The 27,643-nt window shown below is 38.1% G+C and overlaps 1 protein-coding gene across 4 annotated transcripts in view; it reads right to left on the bottom strand.

Annotated features, from left to right (window-relative positions):
* The window catches only part of TENM3 (teneurin transmembrane protein 3), a 383,293-nt gene that overhangs the window by 133,643 nt on the left and 222,007 nt on the right, over window positions 1-27,643 (bottom strand). For all 4 annotated transcript variants that reach the window (XM_042811517.1, XM_042811518.1, XM_042811520.1 and 1 more), the window contains one exon: window positions 543-780. In XM_042811517.1, the coding sequence (XP_042667451.1) occupies window positions 543-780 (238 nt within the window). The remainder of the gene's footprint in view (window positions 1-542; window positions 781-27,643) is intronic.

Genomic DNA, 27,643 nt, shown 5'->3' with positions numbered 1-27,643 from the left:
CCATTTATATTAGTTGCTCCCTTCTTAGAGCCAGCTATCAATTGTAAAAGACAAAAAAGAATGGGAACAAATTAATCATAATAGCAGAAAGAAGCGATTCTTTGGTCTCATCAAACCCCAGATGAGTTTAGAAAACATCTGTCTCACATAGGTATTCCTTGAAAGCTACCAAGTACTCGAGTTAAAAAGCATTACTGAAAGTTCATTCACATCTGACATGTATGACAGCGTATATTTAACACAAAACATTTCTGTTAAGCAAAACAAGACATTTCTTCAAACAGTCAAAAGTCACAAATGATGAACAGGAAGGAGAATGCTCATGTGGAAAAACTAAGGTATTTTCCGCATCCAATTACTGTGCCATAAACATCACAAGGGAAAAAAGTGGCATTCTGGATTTTGGAGCGAGGACGATAGTTTGGTACTGAAAAGTTTTCAGCATTATTTGCTGAATAAGGGGAAGTATTAACTGCTGGCTATCTTTCAAGTTAAATATTTTCTTCAGAAATGCCAGTCTGTAGTTGTACCTAAGTAATTACCTGCTTTCCAGTGGCGCATTACTGCCAAGGACCCAGCTGTCCTGCAGCTGGACTGACTCAGGTGTGGTTTGCAGCTCGGCGGGCAAAGCAGCCGGCGGGGCCGGACTCTGATTCCTCCTATTTGTCAGTGAGTTTCTGTTAAGTGAGGTGATGGATGGGTGATGCTGTGCTGAATGTTGCTTGTGAGAAGGTGGCAAAGGCTGCAGGGTCGACTGGCCTTGGTTATTTGGAGGTTGTTCTAAGAAGAAAGAAAATTAAAAAGTTCGTTATACAGCGTCTCAGCAGTTGCTACATCCAAAGCAGAATGCGAAATTCAATATGATCCTATCGTCTAATATATTTGCATATTATTTTATTAGCAGACACTCAGTGACATTCTTGAAGAGAGAATTTACCCTTGATACACAAAGTTCTAATTAATATACAACAGATGGTAAAATTGCTTTTGGTTTTAATTTGTTTCAGGTTTTTTTTTTTTTTTTTAAATCTGGTTTTATTAACACCTACAGAAAACAGCATCTGACAGATCCCCTAATGCGCCTTTAGTTTTCAGCTTTTTTTTTTTTTTTTTTTTTTTTTTTAAACAAGCCAACCCTGAAATTAAATGGGTAATTTCAGTAGAACACAAAGGTTTTCAAAATGCTTATAATCCCTGTAATTATTTAATGGAGTTTTTTAAGCTTTATTTAACTGCAATAAATTATTACAAGCTAGTTGCTAAACAGCAGTAGACTACTCTAGTTTAGTGCATTCCAAATAAGGCAGCTCTGCACTATGATCTGCTAATAGATGCTAAGTATTCTTTAGCAGAAGGTCACTCTGTGAAGCAGATGTTGCTTCATGGATATTTAACAGACTGAATCACATCTGATTACAACGTCAGAAGACTCATATACTTAATGACCGTCACATCCATTAGAACACACACACACACAACAGATTTTCCAATTTCACACTATGTAATAGAACTCCATTTTGGAGTATGTCACAGGTGATCAGAGAGCCAGGCGCCTAAACAGCTGAGGAAATATATATTTTTTTTACTTAACCAAAGCACACAGCACCCATAAAGCTTGAAAACAAAGCTTCAAAGAACAACAAAGCCCACAGTCAAGTACCTCCAGCAATGCTAGGTTCTAACAATCTGTTCTGCGTAATCAGCAGGTAATAAATCATCAATTGCAGACAAACCTTGCCATATGACACAAGGAACACAAAAAAAACATCAGGAACACCATTTGGAATCATTTAGGGATGACTGATGACACTTAAAAATGTAACACTTAACAAGATGGAATTAAAATTGCCACCTATTATTTCCTAAAGTAATGCAGTAAAACAAGGCAACATAAATGCAAGTTTTCAACAAAGCCGAAGGTAAATAAAGGGCATGCACTTTGCTCACAATGTAAATGCTTTCACGTGACAGCAGGAAATAAGTTGTTTGATCTTTGTAAGAGATCCCCTATTTCCAACTAGTTATGACTGCAAATCGTTATCAAACCAATAATACAGCCGTACAAAAAGCACAGAAAGTAACTGTTCAAGCAGATATTTCAAGTAACTCGTGGGTGACTATTATAAAAATACCTTACAGCAAATAATCTCTCATGCTGCAAACAGAAGTTTTAAGAATGATAAGGAATAGACATTTTGAACTTAAACAGAAAGCACAGCCTTTGGAATCACTCCTTTTCCAGGAAGCCCGCTCTCCTTTCCAGCTTTCCTCTGTGATCCATGTGATATTTGTCATGAACAACAGCAATGCCTGACTCTGTCATGGAGATAATTTACTCAGCCAATGAAGTTTTCAACACCAGAGCACTAACAGTCACAAAGAATGATCAACTGGGAAGGGTACAACCCAGTTTTGTCATTACCAAAACTGACACAATGGGTGTCACTGCGCAGGTCTGAATCCCACATTCCAGTAGATCAGTTAAAGGGTAATGTAATAGACCAAAGCTTAGCAGAATTTTTTGGCCCATGCCTACCTAAGATTTGATCAGATTTATATTACAATCTATTTATCTGCTGGTGAAAGATTAACTGTCCCTATCTTAGCTATAAATACATAGGAGCACATGTGTAATACAAATATATAAAAATACACATTTGTAAAAAGAGGCATGTACTCATGTAACTTTATGTTCATATAAAAGATTAATTACAAGACAGAAAAAAAACCCAAGTGAAATGAAATCCTTTTCATTTGTTTACTTTCAATCATAGAAACTAATTAATGGAAATGGTTCTACAGACACAACTTCTCTTTGTTATTTCTCTTTTTGACCCTCTTACTCGCCACAACTTGGTGTAAAGCACTACAAGGATTTCCCTTGTCCAGCTCCTACTATGCAGATTGTTATTCTGGCATTCCCCTTTTTTGATGCCTCATCTCATTTAAAATCTCAGCTGAAAAATCACTCTTAATCTGTCTCACTACAATTTAGCACTAAGGACCTAGCAACACCTTCTGCTCACAAAGAAGCAAAACTAATGTTACTCTCCACAGAAGAGGATGGCCATACGCAGAGTATCGCAGATAGACCTTCCCCCTACTATTAGGGAGGAAGGGACAGGTTAAAAGTTACTTATGACCTTTCTGAAGAAATATTTAGCTTTAGAAAGTACACAGATTACATGTTGGAGGACTCAGACTGTTCCTCAGCCCACAGGCCAGCTATTCAGGCCTCTGTTTGGGGTGATGATTATTTCCCCCAGACACTTACTGCAAATCTACAAAGCCCTTCTGCTTTTTAACATATACACATTTCTGACACTGAAATTACAGTGTGGTATATAAAATAAATGAAGAGTTTGGGGGATGGGCTAGTAACCATAAGGTGCAGGCTAGAAGCCAACAAGAAGAGCTTAGCAAGTGCTTCTTTGTGAAGACCACAAGACCTGGAAAGTACTGCCTCGCTCCACAGGATGCTTCTAGGTGACATTTCCTAGTGTTTGAGGGCAAGTTCAATTGGCAGGATATCTTGAGCCTACGCAGAATCAGAAACGCCAGCAGAATTTGCAATGATGTATGCTCCTTCTAATTGTATAAGAGGCACAGGCAGAATTGAGCCTAACAAGGTTAGATTTTCCTGTAAGTCAATAGAGCTACAATCTATATTCCTCTGAATTTCCTCAGTGCTGTGTTGTCAATCTGAATGAGAGATCACTGAGGACTGCTCTTTCGATCTTTTCTTCCACTTGCCAGATTTCCTGAATCCACCATTTTTTTCATCACTGCAGAATTTCTAACAGATATGTCAATCTTACTGATTTCTGAGGAAGAGACAAGCATCACACCAGTCCCTTGCCTGAGCCAGGTTCCCTTTTGTTATGCTCCTCCTTTACGGAGTTAATAGCTAAAGAACTGCTTTCAGCATTATTGCAGCTTTTACACAAAGCTACTCAGGTTTTACATAATAACTAAGCCTCTCAACATCACTGTGATGTTAATTAAAATATTCTCATTGTATTTGCAGGGAAACTGAGGCTTAGATGTTGAGCGGTTCTTTCAGGTCTCCTGAGAAACCAGTACAGCGCACTGAACAGCACTGGATTTTTGCTTATTATAATTAAATTAGAGAATTGATAAAGACAGTGGGAGTTTCATGGGTTAGATGCATGTCTTCTGAGCTCTACAGCATCAGTGACTGGCTAAAATACTTCTGCACACGCTATAATAGTCAGTATGAAGATCTTTCAACTCCATCTTCCTCTCTGCTAGTCAGCATGTTGGAAAACATGAATTCTAAAGAGAAACCTTCTCGTGGTTAGGGGAAAAAAAACAAAAACCAACAGGAGGTCTGGGGACTTGGCCAGGCCCTCGCTTACTAGGGATTGCCTTCTCAGTGTCAGGAAGAAGAAAGAGCACTCAAATCTGCTAAATCATAACTGTACTGAAATACTTAAGAGATATTGCAGAAAGTTACAGTTGCTTTGCTTTAAATTGGATTTTAAATGCTATCTCCATTGACTTAATCTCAATGGAAATGGCTGGTTTACTCCAAAACTAAGCAAGTATAGGTAATGCTGGATTTCTGTCTGAAAATGCTAAGTTTTAATTGGAACTTTCTTGTTCTGTCTGGACTTCAACGACTGTAGAGCAACCCCATTCATCTTCCAGAGATTTTTGCAGAAAGGAGCAAACGTAAATTGGCCCAGCAATCAGCTTGTGCATTCAAGTTGTCCAGGTACTACCAAAAAACCCTCTGATTTTTAAGGCATTTGCAGCATAAGGTAACATCAGATCATTATGCTTGTCAACATACGTACAGAACTCAGAGAAATCATAAGACATTCAGTGGAAAGCTGTCTTACTACAGTTGTATGAATTTTTCAAAACATATTAAAATTGTTATTTACCCTTGGGAGCATCGCTGAAGCAAAGCAGCCATTTCTATTGTAGAAGTAAATTACACGCACTCGCCAGCCTTTCTTAGTAACTTTTTTCTTTTCCAAAAAGTAATTTACATTTCATTAATTTTAGTGTAGCAATTATTTAATTGCTACTGAATTCAAATAGCACACAAAAGAACATAGAAGAATGCCTGTGCAAAAGTAAAAAGTAAGGAGAGAGAGAGAGAGAGAGAGAGAGAGAGTCAAGTATCTACTGTCATTTGGAGGAGAGGGGTTAATTCAGAAAGAGAAAAGCAGACTAAGGCTTCAAGAAAAAGTAATCTGTTGCACATTTAATGTGCTAGCCTTTCTGTAACAGACAGATCACTGAGACCTGTCAGCCAGCTTACTCATCCAGGAAAAAGAGGGGTGATTTCCATTTGATAAGGATGAGGATTCTTAATAATGTATAATTAACATTAACTTTGAGTTTCCATGACAAACACAAAAGCAGACATCTGTTACAATAAAAGCATTTCAAATGTGAACTGAATGTAATTGAGTACCTATGCCTGTGAGAGTGCCAACTCTTTCTATAATAAGCTTTCTCCTTCTCTCCTCTCCCTTTAGGAGAACATATATCCACAATACACACTAGGTAAAGTGGCTGGACTAGAGTGAATGCCCTAGAAAACTGGTAAAGAAGAAAGATAATCTTTTATTTCCAGGTCACTGGCCACAGGTTTGCTAGCTGATGATTGCAAGCAATCAGAAGTACTTTCCATAAGTACTGGCTCAATTTCCTCAAAGAAAAAAGCAAACCAAACCCACAATGAAAAACAACAACCCAAAGCTTTGTTGGATTCAGAATTTGTCTAATTGGCACAGGGATACATATCCTGAAGTACTATAAACAGAAGCAAGATTTACCTTGGGAATCCCCACAGACAGAAGAGTGTGGGTGTTGCAGCTGCATTGTTCCTAGAGCTCCCAGAGGCAGGAATTCCCTGCTGTTGGAAGGGGACAACAAGCTCCCTCCTGCACCACTCCTGCAAGGTATCTAACCACTCTCTGCAGAGCTCTTTTTTTCTAGAAGTACCCTTTGTGAGAAACCCTGCTTCATTAATGAAACAAAAATAGAGGTTTAGAGAAAAATGGACTATTTAAGAGCTCATTTGCAATTAGGCAGATCTGCCTTTTCAAGGAATTACTGCTTCCATGTACTTTTACATGCAGGAGTCAAAGTTCCTTTTCTGGTCATCTGCTACAAGCTAGAGTAGTAATCCAAGGTTATCCACCATATGCAGTCATTTTGTGGTTAATCACAAGTATTTGTTTATTCTTATTGATGTCCAAATGGGCTTTGCCCTGCCAACTGCTTAAGAAGCCAAGCCATAGGCTGAAGCCAAGGAATGAGGTGACACAGTGCCAGCTGCCACACAGAGCCCTTTCGTTTTGCTGTGCCATCAGTCTGCACTATCCTTTCCTGCTTTTGTTACAATTAATGGACACACAACTGAAAACACCATTAACCCACCACCGCTGCTCACCTCTTGAAGCACTCCTTTCTGTAGTAGCTCTGCGTTGACAAGAATGTGAAGAAGAGACAAGGACACTTTGATCAAGATATGCATCTGTATCCGGTGTGTGACTGTGTATACCATTATAATATAAGATGGGAAAAAGTCACACAAGTTGGTTGATCAAAGCAGGCCAATGTTTGTCTCCCCGTCAGTACATTGCCTGTAGGGTCTGACAACCTGTCAGGCTACCTGGGAATGAGAAACTACCAGCAAATCCAACTGTAGGATGTGCTCACAAAGACTGCATTGCCTTCTTTATGCATCACAAGCTTGAAAGAAATAAAGAAAAACTGAATGCTGTTATGCACGACACTTAAAAAAAAACAAAAAACAAAAAACACAAACCAAAAAACTGAAGCATTATTTTACTTCTTAAAGAGAAATAATGATTTCTGCTGTAAAAGGGAAGATTTCTTTGACTGCAGAGAAACGTGAACAGTCTCATGGTGCATGTATGTTAAATGTTCAAAGATCTACCAGATCACAAGAGGTACAGGAGGCTCCCTGAAAAGCAGTAGGACAGTCTTGAACACACAGTACCGATATTTCCAACCACAAAATGTGCTGATAATTTCCTATACCATGTACAGAAGTTGTCTTCTACCACTTAAATGGACACTAGAAAACAGAAATATATTGTGCATATAAAGTATAAAAATGTAGTCTTTAAAAAAGGAAGAAAAATATTTTTGTCAGTCTCTTTCAGCTAAATTATTCTGACATGCTATCTGCAGGAATGTTACTTCAGGTTACAGGTACACCTGTAATTTTGTCTTTCCACTTTGCATCCATTTAGCAAAGTATTTCCCTTCAACAACTTTAGATTGATATTATCAGTGCACAATCCCCTATCTTTTAGAATTCAGTTCTCTGTAATGTTTCAGAAATCTTATTGTAGCAAAGAGAAGCCTTCAGTTTTCAACAATCTTCTCAATACCTATAAAGTACCTTTTCACAAAAAAATGAAGTTTATGAAATGAACTTTAAGCTTACTTAGAATAGAGATTTTTTTTTTTTTCTCTCTGGTATTTTTAGAATAAACAAGCTGAAAAGCTATCTACCATATATGATGTGACCCTGTGAAAATAGATAAAATAACTTTCTATTTTATGGCATTTACTTTGAAAATCTGATTAAGATAGATGTTTCTAGTCCATAATTCTTCAATGTCATGTTGTCACAGTTCCCATCAGCAAGATGCTTTAAAGGCTTTCGATTAATATTGCATGCCAGAACTGAAATTACATCCTTTGTCGTTTACTTCTTAATGGTGCAAGTGATATCTATCAAGCAGTGTTTTATGAAGCATGTGTGATTTTTATTAGAGGCTGTTTTCACAAATCTTTTTCAGGTTTCATAAAGACTGTTCATAGTTCACAACCAACATGCCCCGCATACAAGATCATGCCTACTCTCAAATGCAGAATGGAATTCGGATTTTTTTTTTCCGATGAGGTTTATCAATTAGAAAAAAAGATTTCTTCCTTAAGTCTGTATAAAATCATCTAAACGATGCAAAAACATTACTGTAGAACTAGAGAACCAGATAGTAAAAACAAATGAATTTAATCATGTATTATTTTCTGAAGTAACAAGTTTAGTTCACAAATTCATATGGCTGCCTTACTTTTTAAAATGAAGGGGACAGGTAAATCAGAACATGCATCATGCTCCCGTATTCCAACTATGACAGATTTTTTTTTTCCCCCCAGCATTCACCTGTGTAAAAGGAGACACATATAGCTGAAGTTTCTTCAGTTAACTGGAAACCAGATTGTTGAGAAAGAATCATTGAGTTTGTTGTTTACATCAGCCTTTGGTCAACATTTTAAACAAAAATGTGCAAAAATCAAGAAAGCTCGTATCATAGAGGACAGAACGCATTTTACCAATATTTTTGTCCAAAGTCATAAAGAACTTTCTCTTAAAACCTGACAGAGCACAGCAACTGCACTGAAGGAAGAAACACTGCCCACTGAAAAGAAAGAGGGCATTTCTTACACAGATGACGGTGAAAAAGAAAATCAGAGGATTTACTTCTGAAAGGTTTATTAAATGTTGTTTCTACTCTCTGTTGTTCATGGTGGGAAGTGAATCAGTTTACTTTTAGAACATTTTTTTCCATCAGCTGGAATCGATTCTCAAAGCATTCCAGCAAATCCACATCCAGCCTGCAAGTACCCTATTAACCCCTCAATACACACATAAAGTGCAGACAGTATTGTGGCAAGCAAGAACTGGGTAATTTACATACTGTAAAATATGCATGCCTTCTTGTCCATAGTACCAGAAGAGATTGGTTAACAAACAGTAATTACAAAAACATAATGTGGTAAAAGGGCTCAGATGAGCAGAACAAAATAACCCACAAGAAAGAAAAAGTGATGATGATGCTCTCATCCACAAGGCAAACATTTTAAGCAAAACATGAAACTTTGCAGGTTTTTGATCGAGTTGAGGATAGTTTGGTCACCTTATTAAAGCTTGAAACACAGAGATAAATATTTCAGCGTCACTGAAAAGAGCCACAGTGAAATGAGTTCAGCAAACAACCTTCCTAATAGTAGTCTCTTTATCCCCAGAGGGGTTTATGAAGCAAGACGAAAAAAGAAAACTACAGAAATGCTGTTAAAATATAATTGAAATTTAACCTGCTGGGTTAATACACTTAAGATCTTGCTTTACAAGAAAAAGAAGAAAATAATATAAACCGTGAGATGGTAACTGCACACAGAGGATGAGCCAGAAGCAAAAGCATACCTTGCACTCCCTGCTGCTGTAGCACGTGAGCACCCTCTAGCCTCATGCTTAGCTAACCCATACAGAGGCTACCAGGGATGCTATGAGATGCTATTTCTGTAATCTTAGTAGGACCTGAAGTCTGTGAAACAAAGCATAACCCCAAAAATAGAAGACTGTTGTTGACAAATTTCCAACAATTTATCCAAGAACAAAATGGGAGCAAATGCTATCGGACAGTGTAAAATGACGAAGTTCCTCACTTGAGACCCTGATTCTAAACATAATAATGAAACCTTCAGTGGTACGCTACTGGCTTGGCTTCCCCACAGCAGGATTTGGATCTTGCTGGAAGCCCTGTATTTTGCAGCAATGTCCCAGAACAATGATCTTACTTAAAAATCACACTCGTCTCTACTCAGGATATATGCATATGAAATCAGATCCTCCTACTTCCTTTTTTTGGAACTAGGAGTAAAAAAGTTAGGCAATTATTGCTAACTTCAGATAGTGTTCACTGGTAGCTCAAGAAAAACAGTGATGCAGTGTGCTTGGAGCTCACAAATTGAAGGCTAGCTTTTTAACCACAGAATTCAAGTTTTCACTGAAATAACAAAACACAAAACAAAAATTGGTGATTCCTGAGTACAGCTAAAAGATCACAAGGCAAAGAAAAAATCACCTATCTCAGCTGCTGAATGGGGACTGGAATTCATCTGAATAATCTTTGAGAACACAGCCCCCAAACTGCTTGTAAAACCGGTAAAAAAAGGTGGGCTATCACATTTCCTGCTGTGCTCATCTAGCACCGTCATGTTTACTCCAAATACAGATGCCACACTTAAATTTGACTGCAATAATTATGAACAACACATAAATGATACCAAAATTACCATGCTCCAACTGTAAGTTGAGTAAGTTCTATAATCCTGATTCAAGCAAAACGACAGGCTGTTAATATACGTGCTCATTGCATAACACTTTTAACTGAAGTGAGGTAAGGATTGCAAGGCTTGATGTATGACTTCTTAATAGATTTCCTAGCATTTTCAAGTGTTAGATAATTTTGGTTCCCATCCAAAATCACTAATCCAAAATGAGCTATGACTGTATGTTTTTCTTCGTCTTCCTATTTTATTTCTTAACACTTCCAAGAAAAACAATTCGCCAAAGCTGTTTTACTTTAGAAGCTCAGTTACTACTGGATAGGCTAAAAAAACCCACAACTTTCATGAACTTCAACCTAAAAAATACACTCCCAAGTAGCAATTGCATAATGCTTACAGCTGACAAAACTTGTGCTGAAAAAGCTACCCTTCCTCCCCATAAATAAAATAGCATTTAAAGGCTCTTTTACTACTTACTCAATCTGATACTGATAAATGTTTGACATCCATGAAGGAGCAAATCACCAGACCTCCTCAATTCCGAGAGCCAGGGGGAAAATTCTTTACTAATTAAGTCAACTGCAGGTTTTTTTTTTTTTTTTTTTTTTTTTTTTGTCATTGACTTGCTAAGGTCAATGGCACTTCTTGAACATTTTGTAAATTTATGAATCCTAAAGTAGTTTGAAATACTCTCAAATTAGTTTATTACCAGCGATGAAATTCTTGACCAATTTCTGCATGCTTGATTTGGCCAGGAAACATAGCTCTGCACTAATAAAGCCTGTGAAGGCTAAGCAAGGAAAGGGAAAACACAATATAAAACTTCTAAGCACAAGAGGATTTCATCAGATTTGAAATAAACTCAGATAAGAGGGAATTATGTTTTGCTTTGGAGGAAATGAAAGAGGAACTGGGACAGTTAGGTGAAAAGGAAACAATTTGGAAAAAATGGTAGCACTGCACTGAAAAGAGGTTGAACGACTAATATGCAGCGTAGAGGCAAAAGCAAGAGCAAAAATTCTAAGAAAAATGAGAAAGCATATATAATTTTAATGGAAAATTGTAATGACCAAACTCTTATTGAAAAAGTAGAAGTGATATCCTTAAAAAAAAAAACACAAAACAAAACAAGAAAAAACCCAGATCAGTTTAATCCTGGCCTCCTGATTTGAAGACAGAAACTCTTGCAGACTACAGCTTGAGCCTAAGAGCAAGACAGAAATAAAGCAGTAGGAAAACAGATGAATTTTTGTCTGCAGATCAATTAACTGACCCCTCTGCTATCAAGTAGATGCAATATGTGGATCGTGAAATGAAGGAAAATAATAGAGAACCAGGCTTCCAAAATAGCTTTTAAGTACTTTATTTCTCCTAATAGTGTCAGAAAAGAAAAATTTATGAGGAGGAGGATTCCATACGAGCACACAGAGGATCTATTGTTCTCTAATGACTTTAAATAAGCTTTTTAAGCTTATGCATGAATTAGAATTTTTGCTCTTCTTCTGTATGTTAAAAAAAAAAAAAAAAAAAGGACAAAAACACTTTTGATTTTAATATTTTCAATTCTAATGGCAATCAAGCCTAGTTAAGTATCAATCAAAAGAACAAATTCATTAAAAAAAAAAGATCCACTAAAAGATGTTCTGTTTTTTCCAGTACAGCAGCTTCCCTCTTCAGAAGGAAGACAGCTACTAACCCTCCAATCAAACAAACTTTGAATTTATGAGTTGAAATAAACCCTACCTTTCAGTCTGATTGTCTCAGTTCATGTAACTTACTGACAAAACTCTTCCATATCTAAAACTGAATTAACCGTGAACCTTGTATGCATTCAAATTTTTTTTTTTTTTTCCAAGTGCTGTGAAGGACAGCTGTATGTTGAGCAGCTTAAACAGACTGTACGGTAACTAATAATAAGCAGTTGTCTAATGGTGAACAAAAATGTAGGGAAAAATGCCCCTCACTTTTCTTTTAGAAACATAGACAAATTTTCTTTCCCTCTTACTTTCACGTTCCAAGCATATTTTCATGAACAAAAAATAGGTTTCACTTTCTACTGTTCATCTTTCCATTCTGTCCTACTTCTGCTTCCAGCAGGTGATCTTTCACATCAGTTTCTAGCTAAATTTTACAGTTTATTGTTTGAGCCAAGCTTCCCAAAAACATATGGCTGATTCATGTCCATGTAAGCTCTTCCTTTTAATAAAACTACTGTATTTCTGAGATAGACACTGACAGAACAGGTAAAAGCTAGAGAAATCACAGCTCACAACTACATCTTTTGATTTAAGCATACTTGTGAAGATGCAAAAAGAGAAAAGGTAAAACAAATGTTTCTGAAACAATGGCAAAAGTGAATAAGAAAGAACAATGTAAATCACTACCATGATACAGTGAGAAGTGACATGATTCCCTGTACACTGGCAGAAAATGCAAGTTACACTCCCTGATGCGCCTGCCCTCTAAGCAATTGCAGCAGCAAGAGGCTGCTGTTGCTTCTGGAGTAAGCAATGGTAAAATAAAATCATTTGTTACAATTCTATGTCCTCCTAAAAGAATTATGAATTCAGCACAACCCATCAGTTCCCCCCAAAAAAATAAAAATACCAACATTTACAAAAAAGATTGATCTGAAACTTCCTAACAGTAACCTAAATTCTACACAAACAGAATTTGAGTTTCAAATTATTTAATTTGCACCAAGTGTGTAAACTCCCTTTATACCTAACAGCTGTCACTCCGCCAGCAACAAATTTGGCAGAAGCACTTCTTGGTAGGCAGACTGAGCATTTTAAAGACAGCTTGCTCTCCGTGTAATGCTGCAGATGTACAAAGGAAGTTACAGCACAGCTGAGGGGGCCAGAGAGCATGCACACTGGGAGCCATGGGAGATGTAGAAGCCTGGAATCCCTGGCAGCCTGCTTCCTTTTAGTTGCAGGGAAACACCCCGCTATTTCTAGCGTAATTACACCCCCTCCCCCTGAGCACACTTCTCTGCTCTGTCTGGTGGCTGAGCTATCCATGGGAACATGTCTTGCTTTTTGTCTTCTGCTCTAACCCCGGCGGTGATGACAAGCAAGCAGCATGTGGGGGTGGCATGCGATTAGGAGGGAAACAGATGGTCGCGGGCTGAGGAGTCTGATATTTAACATGCTTTTCTAACTACCACCGGGGGCTAAAAACAAACATTTCAGGAGGGGGAATTGTCTCATATAGTATTGCAGCAGAGTAAGGCAGGAAATCTCTTTTTATGTCCCTGGCACAGCCCATGGCTTACTGTGGGATCACAGGCAGGAGAGATGCTTTGCACATCCTGCGCTCTGGATGCCCACTGCTCTGTGGTACTGGCTGAGGTGCAGAGGCTGCAGCCACCAGCAGAGCATCCAATAGCTCTTGGCTGAGCCTGGAATAAAAGATGCTCTAGTGATGAAGGCCAAAGAGAATAAAGGCCTGTTGCTCTGCAATGGCACAAAGCACACAAAGGCCACAGTTTATGCAGAAAGGAGGAGCAAAGGGATTTTTTGGCGCTCTGCTGAACGGCCATCCCAAATCAGGGAATGGAAGGGGATCTTCAAAGAGATGATGCTTTGATACCGGTCAAGTTACCTTCACTTCCCCATAAAGAGAGCCCAAGGATAGCAAGGCACATACAAACCATCCCACCTGCTCCCTGCAGAGCTCCTGGCACCACGTAGGGAGGGGGTGAGAGCTGTACATGGACACCCTTCCCCATAGCACAAGGTTTCACAGGTTACGTGCTGTGTTACAGAATGATCTGTCTTCCAGAAAGAGAAAGCAACATCATAAATGAGGTAACATCTTCAGGAACAGCTACTGGGCTGCTTTAGAGTCTCAGGTGAATTAAATCTGTTAGAAAGATTCACACTTTGGAAATACATGTGTAAAGAAAGCAAACAACAAAAACAGTGAAGAATTTATGATACATAACCACAAAAATTACTTCAGAAGTAAATGCTTTTAAAAGCTGCAAACATAGACAATTAATAGCATTCTTGAAAGCTGAAAGTCTAAATAGCTGTCAGCAGCTCCACCAGCAAGTGTATGTTATTTACAACAGCAAAGGAGACAGATTATCAACTTAACAGAAGCACTGATTAATTGTGTAGCCTCAACTTGCAAGAAAAGCAGCGTAAAGCTCTGTGTGAATAGCAGTTTTTAAATAGGTACTTCTTAGCTCCAAGCTTTTTTCTGTCTTCTACTCATACATTTAAATAGTTTTTACCACTTAATAATAACCATTTAATCAAATTGCGTTGTTAATTTTCAGAACTTCAGAAATTAAGAACCTGACTTCATACAAAGCCTGAAAAAGATTTTTCCAAGATCTAAATACCAAGGAGATACTTAACAGATGCTGCAGGCTGTTGCAGACTTGGCTGCAACATTTACAAAAGAAGATGCCTGAATACACGATTTTTCCACAACAGCACAGACTGCAAGCCTAGATTAAACAATGTTTTATAGATCTTAGTAAAATCTTGGTTGAAGATCTACTTAATTTTGGTAAGTATGGACTTTCTCATAGCCCGTTATGTGTATTATACACTTCCACAAAGGCAATAGGAAATCTGAATAATTCTCACATTCAGCAATTATATTGGAATCCCTTCCTAAACGCACAGAATGTTTGTTCTCCAAAATCTTACCCAGCTAGCAGCCAGACCTCAACAGGGAGGAAGACTAGGCACGAGAAGAAACTCAAGCTCTCATCCCATGAAAGGCAACAGGTATACCTGTTCTGGAATCCAGCTGGTTGTGATTGATGAATGCAAAACACCTGCCTTTGGCCCACAGACAGCTACACAGATAAGCACATTCTGGGTTTGAGTATCACTGACAGCAAACAAGGGATCAGCAAATATGGGAAAGCATACAGAAGGAAGGCACCCACAATGTCCTGATCCTCATTCCAGCTCGTAGACTGACATTACTCTTTGTCATTTTTTCTTTCTCAATACAATCCTTACAGACTTTTTTCTTTGCCACTTGTGCATTGTTTACCATGTCTCCAAAACATTTTCTTTAGGAGAAAACCATCACATAAGGCATCATTCCTGCTTTAAGGCTGCTAATATACAAACCTCACCCAAAGATGGGCCACATAAGTACTACTGAATAGTCTTCAGGGATGAAGATTGGTAATACTAAGAGAAGATGGCAGCTCTTCTCCAGATTGTGCCAAGAGAAGTTTGATGAGCAATGTGCCACTGCTTGTGCCCATGTATTTCTCTACAACATGCTTACACATACTATCATGCTTACAACATGCTTACCATACTATAGCTATCTCATGTCAGATTTCATTGTTCCAGCTGGTCAATATATCAGGTTGCATAGAATGTGTGAACACCCTTTGGATAAATTCTTCAGATGTTCCCAAATGCATCTGTACTCATTACAGATCTCTGCTGAACATGGGAAAAGATGCCCATGTATTTCACGGCCCAGACACTATACCCTACACTCAAAGTAGTAGCCTAGCTTACGCCAGTAGCTTTTCAATGCTTGCTTCTTCCTAATAAAACCAGGGGAATCTTGTTTACTGGAACACTTACTAGAAGAGTGGACCCCAGCTACTGTGTGACTTCTCTAGATCAGAAACAACTTTCACTAGAGAGATGCATTATGATTCTTTCTTCTTTTCATTTGCGCGGAAAACAATAGGGTCCAGCATGAGTTTTTGCCTAGTTATAGAAAGTACTTTATACTCATCAATTACTTCCTTAAAGTCATCTCACTATGAACTGTGCTTATCCCAGCCACTATGTCAATAATGCATTTATTCATTATTTTTGGTGGAAATTTGGAAGCGTGCATACAAACATGCCAAAATCATTATATAGCAATTAAAAGACTTATTTGGACAGTACAACACAGGAAAAAATATGGAAGAAAGCTACTGGTTCCAGTCACACTGCCACGACTGTTAGAAGGTCCCTCCTGATCCATGTTTTTCTTTTTTTTTTGGCCTTACATAGGAATGCAGTGAAACAGGAGGAGCACACGGCACCAGGAAAGGCATCTGCTCTTACAGAGCAAATGAACTCGGGTCATCTTTGATTGTAGCATTGTTACAGCTCTTGTAATATTGTTTGTACTATAGCTATTTGTGCCTATATATACAAAAATAAAACACTATTAATATAAGCACAAAAAGTACCCTAAGTCAGTAGTAGTACATTTTGATATTACTTGATGAATATCTGCTACGCTTGTGACACGTCCTTGCTGTTTACTAGTACTCAAGTGAGAAGCTACTTGTGTCTAGAGCTGCCTGTGATAATTTATTACTCTCCAGGGATAAGGGTGCTAAGCTTTCTTCAAACCACTTTTTCTTGGCACCAGAACTGAGCAATTAAAGCTACGTCTCACACTTTGTCTTTTAAGGATGTGGCATGCTTATTACTTGTAAGCAGAAAAGGACTCGTGTAATGATGCCTTAAAATCACTAGGTTCAGACAAAATGCCACAGCACTTAGTATAAATAAGAAACTTAAGTTGTAAGCAGTTTCCATCTCCACAGCATGAGTACAAAAGCCCCAGGCAGAAAAGTGTACTTTTCCTGTTCTCTCTTCTAGCAGGGCAAAGACACTAAGGAAATTACAATCTACAGTTGGGAAAATTTCCTACCAATGTTTTGCTTCTGTACTGAGAACTACTAGTTACGGACCTGCAAATTATTAACGTTCAATTACAGATATGAAGTGCTGTAAGTTGTGATATTGAGAATCACAAGAGTTCAAGAGTTGCTAATGAGAGCTTGTTTCAGTCTTGTAACTTGCTGAATTGCCATCTAGACCTGAATTGTATATACCTAACATATAAATGCAAAACTCACAGCAACTTGAAAAAGACCTCAAAATGCCCAGAACTAAACAAAAACCTCAACAACCAATAGTGCGTATAACTGTAAATAGGAAATTGGTCTTGAGCTTTTGTAAAAAGTAGAAATGTAGTGCTGAACATGTAATGCTGTCAAGTAAAATACATTCATTGCATCAAATGAAGGATATGATAATTAACTAGCATTTTCCATAAATCTGAAAAGAAACACAATAGAAAATAAACAGCCAATAAAATAGGAACAGTTTTGCAAAAATAATTCAAGTCATAACTTGTGAAATACAAAATTATATTGGTCTCGTTAATCAGTTCAGAGTGTTGTATTAATGAATGAAAATTATTTCCTCGTAAGGTGCTACTTTTACAAGCTAGTTTCCTTTGCAGAGTCAACATATCTTAGTTCTAGACAATGAATATGAAAACAATGAAATGTATTTTCTATAATTAAAAAATTAAAGGTGTATACGGATTTGAATGGTTATAAAACTAGATGAAGAATTTGCAAACACTTTTTTTAAAAGGAAACAGTAAGTTTTAATACATCCTAGGTTCCCCTCATTCTGTTACGCAATGTATTATTGCAGCTACATGTAATAATGAGGTGATGAACTGTTTAGGAATTCTTCAATCAAATTTCTTGACTGATAGTAAATTCACAAGCAAAATTACTTGTTTCTAAATTGTAACATCAGATGAAAAAATTGTTTTTATGAAATGGTTATCATACTTCTTATCCTTTAAGAAAAGTAACAAATATTCGCCCAGACCTTTTGTTTTGTTTTTTAAGAAATAATAGCCACTAGGCAATGATATCCCTTGAAGATACAAACATTTGGGTAAGGAAAAAAAAAATCACAATGGCAAGTGTGTAGAGACAACCACTGAGACATGTCAAAAATGCTTCTACTAGCATCCAAGAGGATTAAAAAATGCTGAAGAAAGAACAGTGAAGAATGACAAAAAAACAAAAACAAAAAACAAGAAAAGGCTGACAACCTGACAACAAAGGAAGGACAAAGGCACCCGAGAGGAACTTCTGTCCTAGGACATAAAAGCAGCAGCTATCTTGTTTTCATGATTTGCTTCAAAGAACTTTTTTTTTTCCTGACCACATTCCAGATTATTACATAATTATACTGTACAAATTTTCTTTCCTTCAAATTAGAGTGGTCCCAACCACACTGCTAGAGCAATTGGAAGAGCTCCTGGAATTGGTAGTCTCCCAGAACGCCGCAGACACTCCTCTGCTCCGCGTTAAGGTTCCAGCTCATTCCCTCTGAGCACTTAGAGCTTTGGAAATCCCCAGCACAGAGAGCTGCTTTGGAAGCTGCTGAATTTGTGCTCAGAGTGGATGAAACTCCCCTCAGGAGAAATGCAGTTCTTTCCCTCCCCAAGGACTCTCAGGCAGGATCCCACCTGCACTCAACATGGGTGCCACCAGGGTAGTGCTGGGCTTTTATGACAGCTTTAGCTGAAGTTTTGAATCAGAAGCTAAAATGCTGACTTTTTCCCAGCACATCTAACCTCTTTTTATCCATAGTCCATCCATTTATCATTCAGCTCAAATGTAGGAATAAATGTGCCACCCCCCACTGCAATTGCCTCTTGATGCCACTCTAATGCTGCCATCCTTCCACCTACAAAAAAAGTTTTCTTTTACATGCAGCGATACTGTTGATTCCTACTTGCTGATTACCTGTCATTTCTTCAACAAAAACATTATCTAGTGAGACTACCTGAACACGAAACACTACAGAGAATACAGATCCTCTAACTGCTTTCAATAATCCCTTTATGTCATTAATCTCTCCAGAGAAATCCATGATTCCAAAGGTGATTTTTGTCTGGTAAAAACCTCACTTTCAATATATCATCTAACAATACTACAAGATTATGGGGGGAAACAAGTTTGTATTTCTAAAAATACATGGGGGGAAAATATATTTATTTCTAAAACATCTACTTCTATAGTAATCATTATCATCAGACATTTAAAAGCCAGCCATATATGCAATACTATACATTATGAACAGAAATACAAAACTGTATGAACTAGAAATAAAAGAGAAAGAAAATGGTTGGAGAACAGCAAAAATTGAGATGTTAACTTCTGCACAGTGAGCATAAAGAGCTACTTGATATCAAGCTTGCACATGAAAAGACTGTGACATTTAAGGTTAAGTGGGAGCATCTCACTGTGAAGTCTGAAATCAGCTGCTCTTTACAGCAAAAGTGGCCACGTTTCTGAAAATTAGTGCTATTATCAGTACCAACATCTCCTTCATTTCTGCTTTTAATCCTCTTGTAAGGATATGAAGGCATACAAGAATACCCGAGTTCCCTCGGGCAGGACAAGAACCCCAGCACCCCAAAGGTTAACAGTATTCTGCACTGTTAAAACCACCTGAGATTGATAGTTGCCCGTATCTTTATCTTCCATTGCCTCCTCTGCAACTGCGAGCTCCCCCAATAATCACAGCAACCACCAAGAGAAAAGTCAGCTGCTTTTCTTTTTGATCATTTTTTATCCCTTCTAACAGCTTTCCTGCCATGGGTGTAAGCGGGATCAGAAGCAGACAGGATGTTAGTTTCAATTCCCAATTATAAAGGAGCTATACTTCTTGTGTGTGATCCTGTTTGTGTGTTGCTAACCTTTCTGCAGATGGCTGGAATGCACACAGAACAGAAGGGTTAAGGAAAATTCTGAGGACTGAGCAGGGATTAGAAATATTTTTTGTGTAAGAAAACATGCGCGCTGCACAGCATCCTATTTCTTTAATGGGAATACACTAATATTAAAGAAGAAATATGACATGGCTATTATAATTATGCAAAACTGTAATTGGCATTTATTGCATGGGGCTTCAGAGGGATAGGAACATGGGAAGGAAAGACGATTTTTTCATTAAATAGCTGCCCCAAGGCAGATACATTCTGAACACCTTTTCATGAGATGTACCTGTCCCACAGAGAAAACAACAAAGCGAATGAGGAGGAGAGGCAGGAAGCCCAAGCAAGGAGAGAATAATATGAAAAGAGCCCACTAAAAGAGAAAGGAGGAAGTGGGAGTGAGAAAAAAAAAGGCTTCAAAGGAGATGGGGCAAAAGGAGAGAAAGAAGTGAATTAAAGGAGCATACTTAAAGGGTGAGAAGAACTTAAGACAGTACAAAAGAAAAAAAATTTCCAAAGAGGTGGAAGGAAAAAGCAAAAAAAAAAACCAAAAAAAACAAAAACAAAAACAAAAAAAAACTCATCCATGCATCCTTATCACTTCAGGGAGCAAAAGCTCACATCTGTTTGCATATGTTGTATCACACTTCTGCCTCAGTGCTCAGAAACCACTCAAGAGAGTTAACAAGAGGAGTCATCAGGGACTGAGCTGGAGAACTGGAGTAAGGACATCTCTGCTTTCTCGTCTACATGTGCATACCTGCTCCCTGCTAAACCTCAGCAGCTACAAGGATTTAACACCACACACAGCCTGGAGGGAACACCCCCTTGCTTAAACTATTTCAAGATGAGTGGTAGTATCAGAGGAAACCATCCCTGACCAGCTTCATTCACTGCTGGTGGAAAAAGGGATTCGTGCCTGGCTCTCCATAAAAGATGTAAACATTTGACAACACCAGAAATTGATATGGGGTGGTGGATGAGCACTCCATTATTCATTCATTTATTTTTCCCACTGGGGAGCCATGCTTACGACGCCTGCTGACACTCGACAGCAGGAAACGAGCAGTGGAAACCATCATTCATGCTATGGTAAACAATGAATATACCAAGAAAAAGGGATCTAATTTTCTAGTGCCTTTTGTGGATTCAAAATTAGAGGCTTTGATGCATCACCACTTGGCTTCCCTCACATATCATAGTCACTGCTAACAGACATATAGGCAAGAGGCAACTTCCTTCCCTCCAGAGGTTTACACAGAGGAGAGCAAACAGCACATGACTCTAGGATTATTAACCTACAAAGCAGCAGCAGAGCTTTGCTCTTGGAGGCAAAAATGATGGCAAAGCAGCTGTCTGATACTTATCTCAGCAGCAAGCGTGCTTTTGACTAGAGGAAAAACTGGACTTGCAATACTTCTTTTCCCTTTGCTACTCAACGTTTCTCCCGAGGTACCAAACAGAAGCAGAGAGGTATTGACAAGGCAGTGAAAAAGCACCACATCCTAAAGTTCCTACATTTCATAACTCTTACGAGTTTTTCCCAAAGGCCTTCTGCAGATGCTATCCAATTGTTCAAGTCTGTATCAATGAGAGTATACTCCTTCTCATGTTTCTGTAAGTATGTTTTAAGATCTGCTGTAATCATCAGAATACAGTAACAGGAATGTAAGCATATGGTAATCACAACTCAATTCTGCTGGGATTTGTGCATTTGCACTTGTGTGAAGTGAGAGTCAAATATCACTATGATTAAAAAGGTTAGCACATTGATTATAGTCTAATTACTATTCACACGATTTTACAATTTCTGGTCAATATAAGAGAAAAAACTCTACATTAATAACCACATACAAAAAAGCTAAAAACAAGCCATCTTTCAATCTTTCTATTCATTTTGCTCCTGCTTGTGTATTTATTGAACTTGCAGCATCATATCCATAACACTTCTCAAAGACACACGTAAACATGTTCTTATTTAAAACTGCAGGTGCAAAATTCATAGTCACTGGCTGTTCCTTTAACATACGACAAAACAGATTAAATATGGTGCAGAACACCACATGAGAAAAACAACGTTACTATAGCATGTAGAATATACGTTAGCTTCTCCAACTTGCTCAGCACACAGCTAGTACAACAGGATTCCTTAACCCTAGAGACACAGAGTGAAGGCACTGAAGTTTAAGCATTTTCATTCTTCACAAGGTTGCATTTTAACTGACTTACTTTAAGGAACATTCCATACACAAGTAGGAAAAAGACCCTGACCTGCTGTGGTCAAATGCATACAAAAATAAGGTAACAAACCAAAGCAGCCTCCACAAGTTATGATCAAATCCAAACGTAAATTTCATTAATACCAATTTTGATCTGAGTATTACTAGCAATAAAGCACCTGGATGACTTGGATAGGCTATACTGTTTTACTTAGATGCTATTCTGCTGGTTTCCCTCTTCAGTACCAACCATTTTCATGCCTGGCTAACAACACAAATAGCTGTAGAGAGGAAGGAAAAATTTCCCTCTGAGGCTCCCAGCAAAGCCAGTATACTGGCTGAGCTCAGCCCTGCCCAGGAATGTCCCGCAGGGCCTCCCGGGCCAGAGGGCTCACAAAGCAGATTACTATAAAGGACTTTTTGGAAGCTAGAAATGAGTTTTAAAAATACCTAACCAGTCCTCCCTCCCTGCCTCTGGGTTTGCTGGTTTGCACAATGGCCAGAATTTACTACAATTACTGGAGGCAACACACACTTTTAAATACAAGACTTGATTCAAGGAAGAAATAATGTGACTTGAATGAGGAAGAGATCCCTATGTGATGCCCTGAAGCATTCCAATGACAATTATTTTGAGTTATTCATACAAAACTGTAAACAAAAACAAAAACGCACCATGTTACAAACCACTGATCTAAGGCCTTAAGGAAATGGACCAGGAAGGGCATCAGAACAAAAATACTGCAGCAAATTTTAAAAACTACAGATTGTAGGGCATAAGTAACAACTTCGTATTTTTATCTCCTTAAGAAATGCATCACAAAGACGATTATCTTTGAATTATCCAGGTAAACATGCTAAAAAAAAAAAAAAGACACATCCAGAGATACAAAACATCAAAGGACTTGGAAATTGAAGCTTAAAGGGAACCAATTATTTCTTCCTCTGGTGAATCCTTTTTGCGTGGGCACTATTTTAGCTTTGAATGTCAAAAAGATTAAAATGGTGAAGTTTATTTCTCAGTACCAGTAGAAAATAACTACTAAGTTAATGAATCATTGAAAATCCAGATCTTTGGACACCTTTTTTTTTTTTTAAATCACCCCCATCTAGAGTGCCTACATCAGAAATGGCTGAAGGAAGTTAAGCTACACAAGTGTGAATTTCATTAAGTCTGTAGCTTCCACTTTGCTATATAGCTTTGGCCAGTGAAATCAAGTTAAGTACTTAGCTCCAAAACTCCACGTTGCACATCTCATCCCAGCAGCAATTACAGCAGGTGTCCAGCTGTAAAAACCCAATGGAGTTACTGTGCAGATTCAGAGAATCAAAAGCTGTATTCATTAGAAGTGCTTCACTTGCTTTCCAGTGCTTTCACTTGCTTCTAGTACAAGCATGCAGACGGAGAGGAGTACAAGGTCAGTCCTGTTCTTGGCTTTCCCCCCCAACTCAGTAGAGGGCAATCCTCCACAATGTTACCCAGAAACTCAAGATTACCACTGATGCTATCTTATACTGCTCCTGAACACAGTGCAGGATATTTTACTGAGGAGAAAGAAAGGTGCACACGACCAAAATACCCCTGGCTTTTAGAATTAAGAATGACCAAAACACATCTCCTTACACCAATTATGAGAAACAAAACCAAGAGAAAGCTTAAGCCTTCTTTGAAACTTTCTGATTTAATTACAAGAATCAAATGACAGCAGCTGACACTTTTACTCAGAGATTGCCAAGCCAGCCTTCTGAATATTCAGCTATCATAACATATGGTTTCATGGAAATAAATTCCATTTTATGTTGTTATGTTGTTTGCAGGGGTACTGTACTGTTAAATTAAAGCTTTAAGAAATGTGTGTGAAATAATATCTTAAAGAATATTTCACGTGCAGTCTCCAGGTTATGGCAACAATGGGGTAAGTTTACAGCTATTACTGCAAAACAGACTATATCAATGCAAAGATGAGTTAGGCTGATGGTAGGATTCACCGTAACCATCTCTCCCTTTTTATTTGCAATTACTCCGCACTTACAGTATTTCTGAATGGAACTTTTTCTTTTTTTTTTTTTTTTTTTTACTACATCAAGTTGTCCCAGTACAAACACAGAACTCTTTTTCACTCAGTATGATGCTGCTAACTCTTAGAGAATGTATATGCTAGAGAAAAGCAATGAAGAGGCAAATTAATTCAGTTTTCTCTAACTCTAGTAGAGGAAGGGACACCATTGTAAACAGACAGTATTCCCTGAGAGAACGCGTTTAGTCCTTTGTACTAAATGATCAACAGCTTAGCAGAAAGAAACATCCTTGTCTTATTTTTTTTTTTCCTCTGGCTCAGACGATGTATCTCATACCTACGAATTCTAATGATTAAATATTCTACCAATTACTTTGCTACATTCCACTATGCATAGTCAAGTATGTAATGCAATAAACTATGCCTGAATGGTCTGTTTACCCCACAGCAAGTTACAAGGAAAACTCTTTCCACTTAAAGGACTTGTCTCTTTGGAATGCACAGGCTGGCAAAAAGCCAGGGGAAGCTGGTGCTTAAGCAACCAAGACTGAGCAGTGCCTGTGTGCATTGCAATCTCAGCCAACCGCAGTAAATGTTATTGGAGTTTTTGTGCTGTAAAATTGCTGCTTTCATGCCCACTGCATCTGACAATAGGAATCCTTGGCCTTAGATGAGAGAGGAAGGCTGATGCGCCTTCTAGTCAGATCTCTGCATCCTTGAAAAGAAGGGTTACTGCTCCTGTGTACTCCTAATGGGTTAGTGACAAAGAAATTCATGTCATTGCTATGTCTGGACACAAAAAGATACTAAATGGAGAAGCCTTTTCTATGAGAAGAATAAGAGCAGAGGAATTATGATTTAAGGGCAGTCCTGAAGCTTTTAAAATTATTGATTATACTTAAAAAGATAAAGGATATTCAGAGCTTTAGCCTTATACTTTTCAAAGCAACTCAGAGATAAGCTCTGTTCGGATTTCACAATCATCTATTTATTGTTTGCTTACTGATTCATGTAAAATCCCCAATATTTCTCCTGTGAAGGACTGTGTCAAGCATCTGCCAATGGAATTTGCCAGAGTCCTTCTCATTCCCAATGAGCAGCATGTTCAAAGAGCCCAAACATCATCCTTCACCTTAGAGCTAGTAAGAAGAGAGTTGAAATGGAAATAAAAACCCTACAAGGAAATTTTTTTCATTTTTAAATTTTTATCTCATGCTTTTCTTCCCCTTTTCTTTTTTGCTGTGGGGACACCTACAACACTATAGAATAAAACACATGCTGCAGTTGCATTGCAATCATTTGGTTCCTGTAATACTTCCCAATTATCCCAGATGACTTCCATTTCCTCAAAAAGCAACCTGGTATTCCTCAGAAACAGTCAGGAATCAGTATTCATCAGAACTAAAGCATAAATTAGGTACTTTACACATTTCGCACAGCTCTTTTTCTTCAATGGTAACAAAAGACTCCATTCCATTTGAAGGGTTTTCTGCAATCAGTAGGACTGGGTAGTAAAGTACATGATGTCCTCCTATAAGTTACACCCTATACCGAGCTGGTAAACATTTGGTGCTCTCCAAAGCACCGACTCCTTACAGTCAATAACTATGATTACATGAACTAATTTTAATCCAGCTAAAAAGAACAAAGAATTAAATGAATGACAATGTTTTCTCACATCAGGGAAAAGGGAATGAATAAAAACCAACACCATTGCTCCAAACAGAAGTGGCCTAAGAAATTAGATGACAAAATCACTTCTCTACCCTCCTTTCACAAAATAAAGTTCTGAGATTTTTCGTAAATTAAACTCACTGTGGGTTTCTGGGAGAGCTTCTGAATTCTGAAAGTTATCCAGTTCATGAAGTTGCCACTCAATGGCAAACAAATTTGAGCATGTGCAAGATTGGCAAGTGTTATCTTAAATGAGACACCTGGTTTTCTTTACATTTTCTGTAGTGCAGCATTGAGATAAAACATTAGATCTTTCTCCAAAATAGGACCATGAAAAATCCTAAATAGAAACTTAGTGCAGCGATGCAAGTTGTCTGCATCCAATCCTGACCACACCCAGGTTATTTGCTGCAAACCTGTGCACTGCTTGACCCCTCTAGGTAACTCACAGGGGCTGCAAGTCAGCCTCAGCAGCTGGGTGAACTCCTCAGCTTCGTAATTTATTATGAAAACAAATTTCCTTTGCGACTATTTCCTTCTCCTTTTACGTCCTGTATTATAAATTAACTTCTCCTGTAAATCTGTTAGAGCCTACTTTTCCCCCACAAGAACAATCCATCCTCACTCCTGCCTGTGACTTCAGGGCTCTCCCATTTGCAAGCTACAAGTAAATTTAAATTCAAGCTCCTTATCTTGCAATTAGGAATGCCTGTAATCAAGATAGTCAAAGGAAACAATCTGTGTGCAAGCATTAGCAAGAAGGGAAGGAATGCATTGTTGACTCCCAGGTACAAGTTTGTTCAGTTTAAGCCACCTGACATTTGCAAACAGCCACCCCTCTTTCCCCCAGCTCATTAAGACTATATTCTGTATTGATATTATACTTTGTTTCAGAATGAATTTCTCTTCACAGATTTTCCTGCGTGACTTTTTATATGATGTACAACGGGGGAAGGAGGAGGAGGGGAGATGTCTCTGTATCAGATCATCTCTGCAGTACGATGCACAGTTGGCAGGTTGTCCCATCTGGCATGCTTTTGAGTGTAAGACAGATAATTCGTCAATCGGAATCCTTTGATTTGTGAAGAGGCCGAAGTCATCATTGGAAAGATATTTTGCAGCTAATGATACAGGAGGTGTGGGGGAGACTGTTCTTTGAAGGCTACAAAGGCCAAAATCTGAGGAGAAATAATTGGTCTCGGCTCTTCTACTAAGTAACAGAGATCGAAAACTACAAAAATCTTTAAGAGAAACACATGACTTACAACAATCAGATATGAGATCTAATTGCCCACCACTTTGCAAAATTTGATTTTGGAGGAGCGAGGGTGAGATTGGGGAACTTTAATTTGCTCTTGGCAAGCAAAATGAATGCTTAATTAAACCGAACAAATGTACATTTTTGTACATTAAGGGAACAATGTCGACAGAAGTTTGGCTTAAAAACCAAAGAAAGAGGATAAAAAGATGGATTCATGAGACTGAAATCAAATATCAAAAAGGGATCAAAAATAAATTGGTTAGCAGTCATGACTTTTTTTTTTGTTTTTGTTTTTTTGTTTTTTTTTTGTTTTAAAAACAGCTATATTTGCCCTGAGCATATGGAACAGATAAATTTGTCGATCTTTACCTAAAGGATATTGGCCTCCCTGCACTATCTGATTTTTGAATATAAGAGATTAAATGCTTCTGCAGCTACTGAGGAAGCGCTGCAAGCATCACTACACACTAGTTGGAATGTAACAGTCTCCGGCCTCAGAAAAAAAGTCAGCATCTATTTTTATAGAATGAACTTACTCCATATACACTGAAAGCTCGTCAAATAGCTTTACTCAGCATCACAAGCATTTTGGGGATCAAATACATTTGCTTACTAAGTATTCTTATGAGCATATACATGCCCAGAAGACATTTGTCAGTTTTCATTCAGAATAGACAGCCTTATTTCGTCATTTTGCAGGACATAAGAAGTTTCAGCGAGTGGGAAGGGAAAGCAGCTGTTTTGCAGTACAGGAATACAGGACAAATGGCAGTTTTCTGTCAAACGTAAACAGACAATGCATGTGCACTGCTAATGAAGCAGACATTACAGCTTAGTGTGATAAT

Source organism: Centrocercus urophasianus, unplaced genomic scaffold, assembly GCF_019232065.1.
Source record: "Centrocercus urophasianus isolate 14NV4802_14NV808 unplaced genomic scaffold, USGS_Curo_1.0 seq_13, whole genome shotgun sequence".
NCBI classification, from domain to species: Eukaryota; Metazoa; Chordata; class Aves; order Galliformes; family Phasianidae; genus Centrocercus; species Centrocercus urophasianus.
Note: the sequence above shows the minus strand (reverse complement) of the source record. Positions and strands in the feature narration are given on the sequence as shown.